Source organism: Trichinella spiralis (genome assembly GCF_000181795.1).
Source record: "Trichinella spiralis strain ISS 195 chromosome Unknown Scfld4, whole genome shotgun sequence".
NCBI lineage: Eukaryota > Metazoa > Nematoda > Enoplea > Trichinellida > Trichinellidae > Trichinella > Trichinella spiralis.
The window spans coordinates 6,797,733-6,813,958 of record NW_003526943.1 but is presented as its reverse complement, the minus strand read 5'-3'; the positions used below and the strand labels follow the sequence as shown (position 1 = coordinate 6,813,958).

Here is a 16,226-nt window from a genome sequence, read left to right as displayed (position 1 = left end):
AGTTCAATTTCTCCACTGGGCGATCTTATCCAGTTTTCTGGCTCAAGAAACAATTAGAAAAAGCGCTATTCCATTACACAGTCATCCATGGTCGAGGGGAAAATGAAAAATTCAAACAAGAAATGTAAAAGAATTTTCATCTCATAACTTCATAGAAGATACTTGCTCGAAAAAATCAATTGAAAAAGTTACTTTTTGAAACACCTCGACTAACAATACAGTTGTATGAATTATTTAAAACATTTCTGCTAAATAAGTACAATGTCTTTGAACATTTAAATCAAGTGACGCAATTGGGTAATATATATGAAGAAATTATGAATAAAAAGTAATTCACCATATACCTTATTACATGTATAATTTCAAATCAAGATCAGACAGACATGAGGTCAAAGTAAAGGGATGATAATAAAGACCTTACAACGTTTGCTTCGTAGAAAAGCGGCTGCAAAAAGCAAACAACGCTATCAGAGCAGCAAATGTGTCAAGTGAGGTGATGGCAGAGGTAAAAAACCCAAAGCCTGGATATAGGAGGAAAATCAAATATAGGTGAGCAGCTGTCATCAGCTTGTCAGTTTGGCAGTAGACCAAAGTAAAGCGCCGAACGTGGCACACTTCCATAAAAACTGTTGGTCGACCCGCTTCAATGCTGCGTTGTTGACCGAATATGCCGAAAGCTTAACGCGGCGCAGCTGCTTAGCCCTTTTAAAAGCTGCCGCCATGTCAATTGCGACTATCATAGTTTGGTTGGTCAGCTAAAGATGAGCAAATAGCATAAAACAATCATTTAAAGCAGGAATTTTTGTTTAATATAACAAATACTTTTTTGCAATTTTTTTTCTTCATGTTTTCAATTATACAATAGTTGTAATACTATACGTTGAGGTGTATTTATGTGAAATACTGTAAACAGGTAAATTGTATTTAAAATAAATTCAATAGGATATAATGAACAATTTTTATAATCAATTTTAAAATTTTAACATCTTTTTAATGTCAATTAATCTCTTCTAAACAATAACGCTAAATTTACATATTAGCTGCTGCATGATTTAACTGTATCCAAATTGATATTAAACTACTGTCAGTAGCTAAAAACAAATATGTATATATGCAAGTGTGTTCGTTCATGATATTTGCTTCAAAATTTTTGTAATTATAAAAACTAACAAATGCATTGTCAGTACTAACGTAAAAGCTAAAATAACATAAATTATCTAAATGTAGATTAACTATGTGTTATTGATACTGTAAAATTGAAAATGGGAATTTGAAAATTCTTCTCAAAATAATGAACAGATATTATGCTTGAGATAAATAAATTTCAAAACATTCAATTACAGAGTAAATATTAAATTAAAAAAAAGTAAAAATAATTATAATTTTTAGAAAATTGGAATAAAAATTCATTCTTACAACTCAAAGCAATGACAAAGTTTTGTACATCCTAAAATTTTTCCCAATAAAAAACATGAATAAGTAAAATGCTGTGTTTGATTAGTCTGGAAAAAATGGTCGTAACAAATAAATTTCTTTACTTTGTAAGAAAAAAAGGACCAGAAAAGCTGTTTTTTGAGAAACAGCTTTTGAAAAATTGCTCTGAAACACCACTGTAAACAAATTTTCACAGCAAATGCCCATTGAAGAGTAACTGTATAAAGGTATGTATAAATTTTATTATATTTGCATTTGCAGTTTTCACTCTGACACACACAATTTCAATGAATCAAAATTCAAAAATCAATATTACATGCCATAGTCAATAAGTGTGCAATCCTATTTTTATATATTTCTTTATTTATACAAGAGTTGTTTAATGCTAAAAAACAAGTTGAGTTCTATTGCAAGTTTAAAAAAATCCTTCTTTAGTTCAAATATATTTATGAATAAATACACACGGGTAATATTGGGTTAGCATTCACGTCATACATTCAACTTCTGTATGTAGTTATTTCCAAAAGAGCATTTACATAATTGTAAACAATTCTTCTTAACCTGTATTGCATAAAAAGTCTTCGAATATCACAATTATGTGCATTTCACATTAGAAAACTTTTTTTGATCAATTTTTTAAAGTTATCTCAGTAGATTTTGCTTTTACTTTAAATATTTTGCTAAAAAATCAATATTATTTAAATAATTAATATTTTTAGGAGAATAATAATAATTGAAATAATAGTATTGTTCTCATGATTAGTGATAATAATATATTTTATTTAAATTAATTTATTTGATTTACTGAGCATTTGATTTATTTTTATTTAGAATTTAGGAATTTTTAAATTGCCTATGTTGTTCTAATTTAAATTTCAGAAGAACAAACACTACAAGAAGAAGAAAAAGTATGAGAACAAATATATGAGGAATCATTTTCAAGCAAAAATAATTATGCATATTTTCAGATGATTAATGTTGTCGTTTAATTTAATTCAATAATTTGTAAGTGACTACAATAACAACAAAAAACAGTGTTTATTATTTCACGCTCAACAACAATTTCATGAAATTAAACGATATGAAATGATAATATGTTGTATATAGATTTTTTATTCTAGCGTTTTTAAACAGAGCATTTTATATCAAAAATGTATTTTCAGATGTGGTAAGCTGCTTTTCTTGCAACTGAAAAGCAATACATTTCAGGAAAGTAACATTGTAGTCAGACATTTTAACAAAAAAGCACTCCTTACATGCTGAGATTTTTAATTAAAAACGAATTTGAATATTTTTTTTATTCAAGTAATTTTTTATTGTTGCATATGACATAAAAAGTGCAAAATGAACATAACTGAAAAATAATTATATACAATTTGTAAAAATAACCAAACTTTTTATTAAAATTTAACAAATCATTTTAAAAATAAATACGATGTATCATAATATATTTATGATATGATGATGAAAAATAATCTATATGCCTGAATATAATATTCCACCAATATGGAAAAGTTTGTTCTCATGTGACCAACACAATGAAAACTGAACCTAATAATAATATAATCATCAACAATCTAAAACAAATGTTTCACAGAGTAAATGAAATTTATAGCTAATTTTTACATTTTAAAGATGATAACAAATATATGCATACCATCAAACAGTGTTTAACATTTATAGAATGCTTTTTTTCTCTTTTTTTTGAAAACTCTGCTCTAGAGAATGATAGTAGAATTAATGTGACATTTGAAATTGTATAAAATAAAATAAAATAATATAAAACAAATACAATATACTTGGATAAGCATGTAATGTTTAAGTAGTGCTGCATATGTTGCTGTTGTCGGTGATTGGAAGTTTGAATTGAATGCAGTTTCGAATGAAGTTTGCATGAATTTCTTCAAATGAGCGAAATGGCCGGAAAGTCCATGCACATTTTTCATAGCAAGGAACAAGCAAAATTAATCAAAATGAATCAGTCATGGATGCTTGCAAAGAGAGAGAGAGGGGGGGGGGAGAGAGACACCAGCTGAAACACTGCACAGAATAAGGGCAAGAGATGGTGACCATTTCGCTGGAAGGATCGATGCCAGCATTTCTCTCTCCCTCTCACACTCTTTCTGTTTTGATTAATCAATCGAACAATTCAGTTATTAGTGGAAATGAATGCAACGGTCAGCAATGGAGACCAAGATGACTTGAGAAATTTGATTGAAACTTAAAACTGGAGTCGATTAAAATTGTATACACTGGTGTTTAGTGATGCTTTAAATATTTTCGAAATAAAACTTCCAAATTTGGAAATTCACTTTCATTTGATGGACAAAATTTCAGAACGCTGCATGCATTTTCATTGCAATGCCAGTGATACTGTACACCGGATGGACGGATACAATTGCATCTGTTTGCACAAGCTCTAATGTTTTGTTAAAGTTGTCTCGTTACGAAACATTGAAAAATTTCCACTAATCAATTGAATACAAATGAAAGTGAAAAATCCTATTCTCAATCTTCTTTTTTTCCATCTTGTACCCAGTATATCAATTTCAAAGTATTCCTTTTGTTGAACATTATTTCTCTTCTTTATCTCTGGGAAAGATATTTGTCTTTCTTTCATTCTCATTCTAACGTTTAAACTTTGATTTGTGAAGCATTTACACCTTGTTTATTCATTTATATTCAAATTTAATAAATACTTCAACGTTATCATATTTTCTTTTTCGATGAAAAGTACCATCCGGGAGTATTTTAATTTAAAAAAAAAGAATTCTCACACAGTAAATCGATCGAGTATTTTTGTCAAACAAAAGTGAACAGTAAACAACTTCGTATTATCGAAAGTTGAACATGCAATTCATATAATTTGTACTGCTTAAAATTAATAAAATAAAAAGTCGAATATTTCCGAGTTATTTGATAATCAAAAGCAAATTTATCCTTTCTTCCAAACACAGTTCAATCTTGAACTTGTTCAATTTTCAAGTTCAGTTGAGCTAAATAAATGATATTATTATATAATTTAAAAAATTTTACAATGACAAGATGGGCGACAATATTTTTTCAAAAATTTAAAACAAATAAACAATTTAATTGTGAAAAGATTATAAAAAAAACTATATATTCTTTAAAAAAACATCTTTGATTGAAGTGAAATTACTGAAATTTTAAAGCACTGTCGTGGAAATTTAAATTTAAACAAATTGAACTTTAGAAGGTAAAAATTTAGTTTAAAGTTTGAATGCTCAATTTGAAAACAAATTCAACAGCTTCATTGTTGTGGTTGTATTTGAAAGAGTCGGACTAAGCATGGCTAAGAAAGAAATTTCTATCAAAGTTGACACCGTTGTCAACGACCATTGGACTGTGACGCAGAAAATTGGAGAGGGAAGCTTCGGATCGGTGTACCGAGTAAGGGATGAATGCGGTGGACAGTATGCGATGAAGTCGTCTGATGAGAAAGAGAATGTGGGAACGTTGGCGAGAGAAGTGCTGGTCATGGCCAGCTATGAGGACAGCAAGCACGGGTTGAAGCTGATCGAATACTGCCACCAGGATCGTTTCAGCTTCATAGTGATGACGTTAGCGGGGAAAAATTTGACCGAATTGCGACGGTCGATGAAGCACCGAAAATTTACACTGGAAACCACGATCAACTTGGGAATCCAGATGCTGGAAGCGTTGCGCGATTTGCACGAAATCGGCTATGTGCATCGTGACATCAAAGGTTCAAATTATACAATCGGCATCAACGCCGACGACAAAAGAAATGTCTACCTGATTGATTTTGGAATGGCGCGTCGTTATAAGACGGATGAAGGCATACTGATACCGCCGAGAAGTATGGCCAAATTCCGTGGTACAATCCGCTACGCGTCACCACACTGCCACGCCCGTAAGGACTACGGTCGACGGGACGACTTGTACAGCTGGTTGTACACGCTCATCGAATTCAGACGTGGATATTTGATGTGGCGCGATGTGAGAGATGAGAATAATGTGGCCCGTATGAAAAATCAACTGATACCGTCGGAAATTTTGGGCAACATGCCGAAGCAATTTTACGAAATTTATGCTAAAGTGAACGGGATGACTTTTTCCGAGACGCCGAACTACGCGTGGTTCATCAGCCAGTTGGAAAATGTTCTGAAATATTTAAAACGAGATCGAGCGGCTCCGTACGATTGGGAAATTAAAAAGTGTTCTTCGTCTGAACAGGCAGCTATAGAAGATGCGCAAAACGAGCAGATCACCGCTCTACAAAAGCAAGCCCGTATAGGCGACAAAGAAAAACCCTAATTTACAAATTTTGAATACTATGATTTCAATTAACACTCATTTATTATGTCTTAATTTTATTCATTATATTAATTTATTAATTGTATCATCATATACTTTTTGAATGTCTGAAAAATTTTTTAAAATAACAAAACTCATCACACTTAATGACGAAAATTCAACTATTATTTATTTTGTAATGAATGTTAATGATTGAATTTCAAAAATGCAACAAGATAAAATAAAAATAAAAATAATTATTATTAACAAATGTTTTATTACTTGCATAAAGTGAAATGCAACAACGTACATAATCTAAATTCAAAAATACCTGTAAAAATGGTATAAATGATAATATGTACAGTGAACATGAATAATAATAATAATAGTATTAACAAAAACGAAATATTATTATTTCAAGTAGAGCAGAGATAGAGGCAAATATATCTTTATCTGTGCGAAGTGTGATTTTATTATTATTCCAACTGATTGCTTTCATGATGAACTGGTGGTGGTGGTGGTGGTGGTGGTGGTTGATTCAGAATTGGAAGAACTGCTATTCCGTCTTTTACGATGGTCGTGCCTGCTGCTCTGCTTTTCATCTTTGGTTTTGGCTTTCTTCCTTTCTCGACGACTGCCATCCGAAGTGCCAGTACTGCTACTGCATGATCGTTGCCTGTACCGTTTACGCCTCTTCTCGACCGCAGCATGTCTGTTTTCTTTTTTATCCACTTCACGCTGCTTAATAACAGCCATATTTCTTCGACTGCTTCGTTCGCTCGAAGATCCGCTTTCCTCTCGACGACGAACTTCATGCCTACTGTTCAAACGGTCCCTACTTCGACGAGGTCGAGGAGAATGAGAACGTCGATCATTGGAATGATAGGGACGACGACGACCACGACCACGCCCACGGCTGTGACTGCGCTCACGACGACGACGACGACGAGAACCACGGTGACTTCCATCGTCACTTTCTTCTTCTTCGTGCTTCCGTCGACCTCTTCTCTCAGCGCTCGACTGACGACGACCACGCCCACCACCACGTCCAATATCCTGATCGCGTTGACCAACTGCCTCTTTATCCGCCGCCAACTGCTTGCCATCGTCCACTGCTTTCTCTTTTCCATTCTTCTTCTTCTTCGTCTTTCCCACATTTCCATCTTTCTCTTCGTCAGAAGAACTCTGCTTTTCCTTTTTCCCATGCCTTTTCTCTTCAGCACGTTGCTTTCCCACTTCTGTTCCAACCGAATGGTCCTCTTTTTTCTTTGGAGACAAATTTTCAACTTCCAACTTCAAATTCACATCCTCTTGCACCTGTCGCCGCCGTTCCTGGTTGGGCTTCTGTTCATCATCAGTGCCGGTGGAAATGTCACTTGGATTTTCTGCATCAGCACGTTCATCAACGACAACAGCAACATCCGATGGGTCAGCACTGACAAGAACGGACATCTTTTCAGACAATTCAGATGGTAAATTATTCTGTTCTGATGCTGCTGAATGTTCCACTGTCGATTCTTCTCTGTTGTTTGGAGCTTCTGATGATGAACATTTCTCATCCAAATTCACCGCCCCACCGGCAGTCGACTCCTCTTTCTCAGCTTCACTGTTTCGATTTTGCATTTCATGCTGTTCAAGCAGTCGACGCTGTCGACGATCCTCTTTCCGCATCTCTTTTATACGATTTTCATATTCTTTCATTGGTATCAGTCTTTCCACTTCAACACGCCAATGAAGTGGCATTTCGTCAGCAGAATCTTCGTCATTATTCGTAGGGGTTAGAAATCTGAAACATTCAAAACCTTCATGCAAAATCAATCGACAATTTTACAACGATATTACAGATTCATTCATTTGCAGTAAAAAATACCACTGTTAATAAATGTATTCATTGAAAATTAAAATAACCAATCCGAAGACTATATATATATATTTTTTTTTTTCGTTTGAAAATAGAATAACTAAATTTCTAGACAATGTTACTGTATTTTACGATCGATTCGAAGCAATTCAACTTCACCACATTTATCACTGCAATGGAATATAAATATCCCAATTTTGAAATTGATCATGAAAACAGTTGAATGAACAACAAATACTGAATACTCTGTTTCGATTATTTAAATAAACAGCAATAAAAAAAATATCTCCTTCCTCATGTAAAAATATTTGTAATTAAAAGAATTTCATCCTAAATATGCTCGCACAATGCTTCTGCAAAAAACTGAAAATCAACCATTAGAAATAGTCGAAAAAAATCGAAATCACACATACTTAATATCATAGTAAAAACTGCATGTGCTATTTACATAACATGTACTACACTTTGCATTATAATTTTAAAAAAATCCAGTAAATCTTACTACCTCTTGATAAAAAGAAATTGTAGAAATTTCATAAAAGTATACTTTTAAAATTAGACATATCATTAAAAATAACAGCTTAATAATAAAAATAATAATTTACAAACATAAAATGTACAGTAATGACAGATTTCTGTTAAAAAAATTTAATAACATAACCTGAAAAATTACAAATGCATGCATATTCAACTTTCTTTTCATAAATATTTCCATTTCCTAGATCGAAAAAAATCTTTGCAACCGTCAAAATCAGCTGTTCAATGCTTTTGTTTTGTATAACAATATTATCCTTGAAAAAATGATAGTAAAAAATGCTAGCTATGAGATATTTCTATTTTTAAACGTACAATTAATATACCAAAAAACAAATTGACAACAAAACTCATCACTAATATAAACAAAATCATAAAAATAAAAAAAATAAACTAATTAAAATTATTAATTCTATATGTGCACTATAGTATTATAATTTCAAAATAATGAGTGCGCATTATGCCACACTGCACAACAGAAAAATTAAAATAAATATATGTAATGCACTAACCTGAACGATCCTCTACCTCGAAGTAAATTTCCTGACCGACTACTGTAAAAATGTCGACGTGGTGGACTGTATCGCTGACGCCGGAAGCGGTGCATACCATTTCGGTTAGAACGATATCTATCTTCCTGCACCTTTGAAGGAGTTTTTCGCTTTCGAGGCGACTGTTGTGAATGTAAAGCATGAGGAGAAGCACTGCGTTCCAATTTCTTCTCGTGCTTTTCCGGTAACTGCTTACGTTTCGATTTAATTTTTTTCTTTTTTTCTTTCTCACACTTCCTGCTATTAACGCTCAATGTTGAGCTTGAAGAATCACGTTTCTTCCTAGCTTGTAATTCTCCACAGTTCACGATGACGACATCCTGCAACGGTCGGTGAGTCTTTTGCTCCACTTTTAAAGCTTCGATTTCGTTTACCACATCATGACCGCTAACAACACGACCAAAAACGACATGTTGATTGTCAAGATGTGGAGCAGCTCGTAAAGTTATGAAAAACTGGGAGCCGTTAGTATCACGTCCACGATTTGCCATACATAATTTGTAAGGTTCATCGTGCTTAAGATGAAAATTTTCATCCGCAAACATTCCCCCGTAGATGCTCTCACCACCTGTACCATTGCCAGCGGTGAAATCGCCTCCTTGGATCATAAATTTTTTAATCACACGGTGAAAAATACAATTCTTATAATGCAGCGGTTTTCCTGATACCGAACCGTTCCCTTTTTCTCCAGTGCACAAAGCACGAAAATTTTCACAGGTTGCTGGACAAACGTCATTATACAGCTCAAACACTATTCGACCTAGTGGACGCTTCTCTACAGCAATATCAAAGAAGCAGCGCTTTCGTAGCGTCTTACCTTTCGTCATAGATGGAAAACAAAATAAAATATGTTTAATGAACAACGAAAACAATGAATAAAGAACAGTAGAATATAATGAAAATCAAGTTGTTGGAAATATACTGTAATAAGTACAAATTACATTTTATGACAGTCATAGTTATGTAAATAAAAAATAAAAGTACATGCTAATAAATTACAAAATTGTATTTAAAATGTGATAATAATTTAATTATTAATATTTCAAAAAGTATTTTTGATTTTCATTATTTTGAAATAAAATTCTATTTCAGGGCAGTGTCCTAGATTACAGTGCCACTTAAATGTCAAACAAAGAACAGCTTATACAACAAGACATTTAAACATCAGCCAATGAGAGATAATGCCTAGCTTTTATTGTTAGTGAGCTGAACAAAGCATGCATTATCAGTTCATGTAGATTAGCATCAGCGAGCTTTGTATAAAAGCATAATGATTTTGGGAAAAACAGTATAATGAAAATTCATTACATTAACGGATCATTTTTTGACTTTGCTTAAATCTAAAAATTATCATGAAATTGCTGAGGAAATTTTTGAATTAACATTTGTAGGTTAATTCAAACTAAGCTAAACAACTGCACGCGTATTTATGTGATTGTTTTAAATTATTGAATGATGATTTTGACATAACAGCTTTACATTCAAAACAAGACAAAATGCAAAGTTTAAAATTTGATGTTTCTTGGGCGCGTAAATTGCATGAAATGATGGAATTATCAAATCATTTTACTTTATATTTATTTGATCTTTAGAAAAACTACTCATTCCTTTGGGTATATTCCATATGAAAACGCCTTATCTCTCTGTTTTAAGCAAAATTGGGTAATTGGACACCCAAAACAGTTTAAAATTTGTTAGATAAGTGACTACGTTTCAGTTTCTTGAGTCAAATCTCTGTAATCAGGGGATCTGTAAAATGGGACAAAAATACCTCCAAATACAGGTTCCATTGCATTATAATTTTGTAGTGATTTCAACGCAGAAATTTCTCATCAGATTTCCATTAAATTATGAAAAGCATGAAAAACATTTCGATAAAAAGTGCAAAACTTTAACGGAACAGTTATTTCGTTAGTTAGGTTGGATAATTTACACGCTCACTGAACAAGAAGCAGCTAAATTTTGCTTTTCATCCTCAAATTTTCAACTTTTGCATTATCACATAGTTCAGAAAAAATAATAGATAAGACATTAAAGTTTCATTTATTTATCATGAATAACTGCAAAAAATGAAGTGATTTCAGTAGAAAGAAAAATGAACAGAATATAACTGACAAGTCGATCAAAGTTGCAGTTGTTCAGCTTAAGCTCAAAGTGGACAATATTTGCAGCTGAATCCTTTCAGTTAACATTGAAAAAGCATTCCCTATTTTTTATGAAAAATATTACAACTGATTTCACATAAGTGCAAAAAACTAATTGAAATTTTATGAATATAAAAACTTCATTAAATGAAATACAAAAAGCAAATTGATTTGAATACTGAAATGAATTTCAAAACTCATATACAAGAAATTTGCCATTTTTCTCAACTACACGGAATTTCAAAAATTTCTACATATCTAAAACAGGGATTTATCAAACAAACAGAAATTGCAATTACCGAAGGACAAAACTACCTCCATCAGAAAAATAAACACAATAGCACTACAAAAGCATTTTGTTAAAAAATGACATGAAAGTACTGTAAATCAATGAAAATAATTTCGTGGGTTCATTTCTGCATTTGAAAATTTAGTTTCCATAATATTTTCTGCGTTGATAAAAATATATCAAAATATGAAAATGAACAAGAGCAATAAAAATATTATCAGCATAATATTTGCATTGCTTATGAGTTTACCATATTAAAGAAAAATCATACATTTGAAATTAATGGATATAATAAAATCATTGGCTTTATTGATAAAAAACACAACCATAAATTTTCACTTTTTACACCGTCTATATTATAACATTTAATTACATTGTATATTATAAGAATATTTTCAACATTTCGTATAAGTGTTAATTATAAACAGCGAATTGAGAATACAATTATACATTTACATGAGATAAAAAATACAGCACAAGTGCGCATTGCCATAACTGCAATTTAAGGCGAACTTCAAAATGTCAGTATGTGAATAAACTTCTAAAATTAGGAAAAGCTGGTCTCAACATATTGAACAAAATTCAAATAAAAGTTCTCTACTTCACACAAGCATTTTGAATTTATTCCGACTTCACATCATTTCATTTACATTAATAAGACAGTACATCATAAATCAAAACCAATTGCTACTGCCTTTTCTATCATAATGAAAAACGGTTCTTGTGATTGTTTTCAATCGAAATTAGCTTTCGATAAATTACTATCTTAAAGACTCCTCATTAATTGTTATTAAGCTTCAAATAAAATTTTTTACAAAGGAAATATTGAAAATTACATGACAAATGCATTCCAATGGCATGCTGCAAAAAATTGCTACATGCAATCAGAAGAAAAATCGTTTTTTTAACATAAAATATGAATATATTAAGTAAATAATAAAAATGGTAACTAAAAGTTCAAACTAAAAATGCAGCATTGTGGATAATAACTGTTCAATTAGAGAAATAAGCCAAACAGAGTGTTTCGAATGACAATGAACATAGCAACAAAAGTGGATTAGAGAAAGTGCAATTAAAAATGAGTACGTGCAAATCATTTGTTGTTAATAACGTTATCAAATTACAATGAACGAAATTACACATAATTATATTATTATGTCACACCTTCTTAATTATTGGGGAGATAACAATACTAAGACATAAACAAAAGTGAATGAACATCTGGTCTGATATTCAACAATAAATTACAGAATTAAGCTTAAGTTTGTTTATCACAACATCTATGTAGGACATCAGTGAAATCTACAGCTAGAAGAACAAAGCATTTTTTGTGAACACAAGCAAGTACGGGTCACTGAGCTCAGCCAATGAAATAGCAGAGCAAACGATATCCTCCTCTGATGTTATGGCATTTAGATGAAACTCATTCTGCAAATCGGAAGAGCGAGAAGAATGTCGGATGTACGGGACGAGAACAAGGCGCCAAAAACCAACGAAGACAGCCGTGCAGCAAAGGGAAGTATGCAGGCACCATTGGTGAAAAAAGAAAAAAATCGTAAGTAGCAAACTTTGAGCAATTTGTAGAATAAGCAACAGAGGAAAAGTAACAAAATGCACTGAGAATCATTTGTACATGTTGCGTAAGTTCATTGGAGAAGGCATAAAAATAATCTCATCTTATCATCTTCCACCATCATAGAATAGGCCAGAAATTAAGCTGACATTGAATTCATTAATAACATAGGTGATTCTGAAATTTCTTTCATAAGGCTGCTAAAGGGAGTAAAACTGCGGTATATTGCATGACTGCAATGTCATTTTCAAAATTATTTGCTTTATTCTGTTTTAAGCATCAGAGAGCACTCTAAAGAAGGTTTTGAGCAGAAACAAAATTGCATTTTTAGATGTTCTTTTTTCTTCATCCAATATATTTTCACTTCATTTCTTTAATTCCAACAATCAAATAAAAGAAAACTAAGTTATTTTTGATACGCCATGACACATTAGTTTAAATAACAGCAATTTCAAATAAGATTTGCATACATGTGTAATATATGAGATTTCTTTAATTTCAGTTACATACCATTCTACAAATATATTAAACAACATGATAGTTTCAGGAACAAGAGAAAATTTAACAGAAGAAGAAAGGATCATGCTGATGATGAAGGAATCCACAGAAGCATACGATCAAAAATAGTAAGTAAAATACAGAGTTGTGATCATTTATAAATATCATCTTTTAGTTATGTAAAAATTCCTCAAAGGAAAAGAAAATCAGCATGGTCATCTTACTGCAAGCGGTGCAGGCAGGAAGGGCACTGCATACAGAATTGCCCACTGGTATGTTTATGTCATAATTAAGAAATCAGCTTTATAATTAATGGCAAATTTTCAATTTTTCAGCTGCATTACAAAAGAAGAAAAGACTGATAGAAACAAGTAAAATCTATTAATTATTTAGGCAAATATAATGTAAATGATAATATTTCATTTATATTTGATTTCATTATATAATTCACATAATCACTCAATCAATCTTTGCTTTTTAATTGCGTATTTGTTGCATAACAGTTCACAAAGTGAACTGATTTTATAATTGCTCGTTGACTTTAATAATGCCTTTATTTTGGTGTAAGAATTTCATTTGTTGATACTTACGGCAGATATGCATTTTCTTGATACAGAAAAAGTGACTGTAAATTTTCCAATGTCCTGGTTAAGAAAAAAGAAGAAGCGTGAAAGCCCGGCCGCAAAAGCTGAAAGCATATTATGCATTTATCATTTACAGTTTGATTGCTAACTGTATATGCTCATCATTATTTTAGTATATTATTTGTTGTGTTTATTAATAAAAGTTTTAGTGCATTTGGAAGTACTTGATAAAATAATATTGTTTTGAGGCTGAAAAGGAAATATAATCGTGGGTAGACTTATAATATTACACATTAGCTTTTAAATGCATATAGTAATTTGGCATCTTTATGTTGCAAAAATATATTTAAGAAATTACTATCATCCTATGAAAAGCGCAACCAAATTGATGTTAGCTTGTAATGCAAATCCAAAGAGGATATGTATCAAACATTTTGTAATACCATGCAATTTGCAAATTTGTCTTGAATAATGTAGAAAATATTTATATTAAATAATTGAAATGATGTCAGTTGTTTTATTTCTTTATACAATATACCGTACGTTTACAATGCACCAATATTTTTTAATTAAAATTTAATTGAAAATGAATTGTTAACAATATGACACATTATAATACTATGAACATTTTATTATTGCAAACAGAATAATTATCTTCATAGTTTTACATACGTAAATTGTTATTTAAATGAAAATTAAATTGTAATTTAAAGCATTAGTATTTTCCACGAAAAAGCAGAAAGCCCTTGTTTCCAGCGACGAAGTGTACACAATGACCGTCTTCAAATGTAACTTTCGAAGAAAATTTCCGACCAACAATGCAATGCCACGGTGGCATATACTTCTCATCTAATGTTAATTTTATTGCTTTTGCAATCTGAAATAAATATTAGAATTATTTTCACTTTCGCGAAGTTTAATGAAATAAAAAATAATTTCACATCTCTTTCATCATTATATTTTTCCAACGTGCTAAACGTTATTTTTATGACATCACGCAGCATGCTCATGTCCATATCAAGAAAACACAGCTGAACAACTTTCTTGAATTCCTTTTGCAGGGCTTCTTCCAATGTTGCGAAATTTGTTTCGCATTTGTTTTCCATTCTCGCACAATAAATGGAAAAGCGTGTTGTGCAGGGAAGCAAAATAAAATACTGATTTACAAATTGCACCTTTGAAATTGAAACTACTCGTATTTTAAAGTGTCTGGATTTAAAGCATTATTCTGTAAATTTTAGCATGGTTTAAACGTAGCTCAAAATGAATTTTCTGGTGCTATTATAATTATTATTACTTTTATTTAATATGCACTTATAATAATTCTTCCAGTATGTGCTGCGTGATATGCATAAGAAATGCAAAGCAGCAGTGAAATTGAAACATAGTTTAGTATTATTTATCATTTAATGAAAGATCATTTATTTCATTATGTATTTTAGTCAATATGTGAATGAAAAGTAAAAGATGTAAAAGTATTAAACAAATAATTTTGACGATGCTAAGCTGGAACGGTAAAAATGAAAAGCGACAGGAAGATTAAGCAGTTTGAAAACCCGAGCACTTTAACTGAAGTACTTTAATTCAATAAAATATTTCCTTCCTTGACAATAACCATGTTCTGATTTTGCATTTCAATATACAGTTTTACAAAGAATAATTTATTTCAGTAAAAATAAAATGTCATACAATTTACGTTATTAATAATAATCTTGATTAAATTACGCTTTATAATAATATTTGTGTCGTTAAATAAGTATTGGCTTAGTTTAGATAGTTCCACATTTTTGATCAACAGCGATTTTTTTATCAGCGATCAAAATATTATAAATGAAAAATGTGAATGTGAAATCCTTGTTTGAAAATTTCTGGAATTTTCAGCTAAAGCAATTAAAGAACATTATTAATATAAACGAATGCGTAATTTTATTTTATGCATGAAAATTGTATTTCAAATCAAAATCACTTAGTGTACGGTAAAACGTAAAATTTACATTTCAAATTAAATCAGAATTCAAATTCATTTATTATATAAATGTTTTAATATGTTATTAAACAGCATTTTATAATATCATAATGTGATTGAATATATCCATTGATTGATTAGTTCTTATCGATTATTTTAATTGCATTTGTTTTTGGATCAATCTAAAAAGCAAAAAAATATTATGTTTAAAAATAATTAAGTATTTCAAAATAATATTGTTACATAGATATGAACAATTTCAGGGAGTAGTTTATTTTGTGATTCATCCACATTTCGTTTTGTGGACATTTCGCCATCAGCACCGATGATAATCTCTGGTACGATCACTTTGGTAACAGTTTTCCAATTTATAGCTTTTTCAGGAAATTCTTTGAATTTTTGCATATAATCGGCAGTGTCATCCGGCACAAAGAAACCGTTATTTGTCATGGAAATTAATATTTCCTTTCATTTGTTTATCATCAACCATGATATCTTTACCAAACACATAATA

The 16,226-nt window shown here is 31.1% G+C and overlaps 4 protein-coding genes across 4 annotated transcripts; 2 read left to right on the top strand and 2 right to left on the bottom strand.

Annotated features, from left to right (window-relative positions):
• Positions 1-2,597: 2,597 nt before the first annotated feature.
• Tsp_01692 (Tau-tubulin kinase 2) lies at positions 2,598-5,733 on the top strand. Its single transcript, XM_003377439.1, has 2 exons — positions 2,598-2,602; positions 4,671-5,733. Exons 1-2 carry the CDS (start codon positions 2,598-2,600, stop codon positions 5,731-5,733), a joined length of 1,068 nt encoding a protein of 355 aa, XP_003377487.1.
• A 517-nt stretch (positions 5,734-6,250) lies between these two features.
• Positions 6,251-9,485, bottom strand: Tsp_01693 (putative peptidyl-prolyl cis-trans isomerase, cyclophilin-type). The gene is given in 5 exon segments (XM_003377438.1): positions 6,251-6,265; positions 6,285-6,529; positions 6,669-7,498; positions 8,620-9,433; positions 9,476-9,485. 5 exon segments carry the CDS (start codon positions 9,483-9,485, stop codon positions 6,251-6,253), a joined length of 1,914 nt encoding a protein of 637 aa, XP_003377486.1.
• A 3,006-nt stretch (positions 9,486-12,491) lies between these two features.
• Tsp_01694 (hypothetical protein) lies at positions 12,492-13,547 on the top strand. The gene is made up of 4 exons (XM_003377437.1): positions 12,492-12,610; positions 13,167-13,290; positions 13,338-13,434; positions 13,498-13,547. Exons 1-4 carry the CDS (start codon positions 12,492-12,494, stop codon positions 13,545-13,547), a joined length of 390 nt encoding a protein of 129 aa, XP_003377485.1.
• A 914-nt stretch (positions 13,548-14,461) lies between these two features.
• Positions 14,462-14,623, bottom strand: Tsp_01695a (dynein light chain LC6, flagellar outer arm; the record flags this gene model as incomplete). The annotated part of the gene is made up of 1 exon (XM_003377436.1): positions 14,462-14,623. A coding segment is annotated over one exon (162 nt), but the record flags the coding sequence as incomplete, so codon positions are not given.
• Positions 14,624-16,226: the final 1,603 nt, after the last annotated feature.

Excerpts from the sequence above, each read along its gene's own strand:
- Tsp_01693 (XM_003377438.1), bottom strand. Across the intron at positions 7,499-8,619 it reads CGAGGTAGAGGATCGTTCAG|ATTTCTAACCCCTACGAATA; the intron begins GTTAGTGCATTA and ends TGAATGTTTCAG. Across the intron at positions 6,530-6,668 it reads AAGTGACGATGGAAGTCACC|GCATGAAGTTCGTCGTCGAG; the intron begins GTGGTTCTCGTC and ends TTTGAACAGTAG.
- Tsp_01694 (XM_003377437.1), top strand. The coding sequence starts at position 12,492 with ATGTTATGGCATTTAGATGAAACTCATTCTGCAAATCGGAAGAGCGAG. Across the intron at positions 12,611-13,166 it reads CAGCCGTGCAGCAAAGGGAA|TTACATACCATTCTACAAAT; the intron begins GTATGCAGGCAC and ends CTTTAATTTCAG. Across the intron at positions 13,291-13,337 it reads GAAGCATACGATCAAAAATA|TTATGTAAAAATTCCTCAAA; the intron begins GTAAGTAAAATA and ends ATCATCTTTTAG.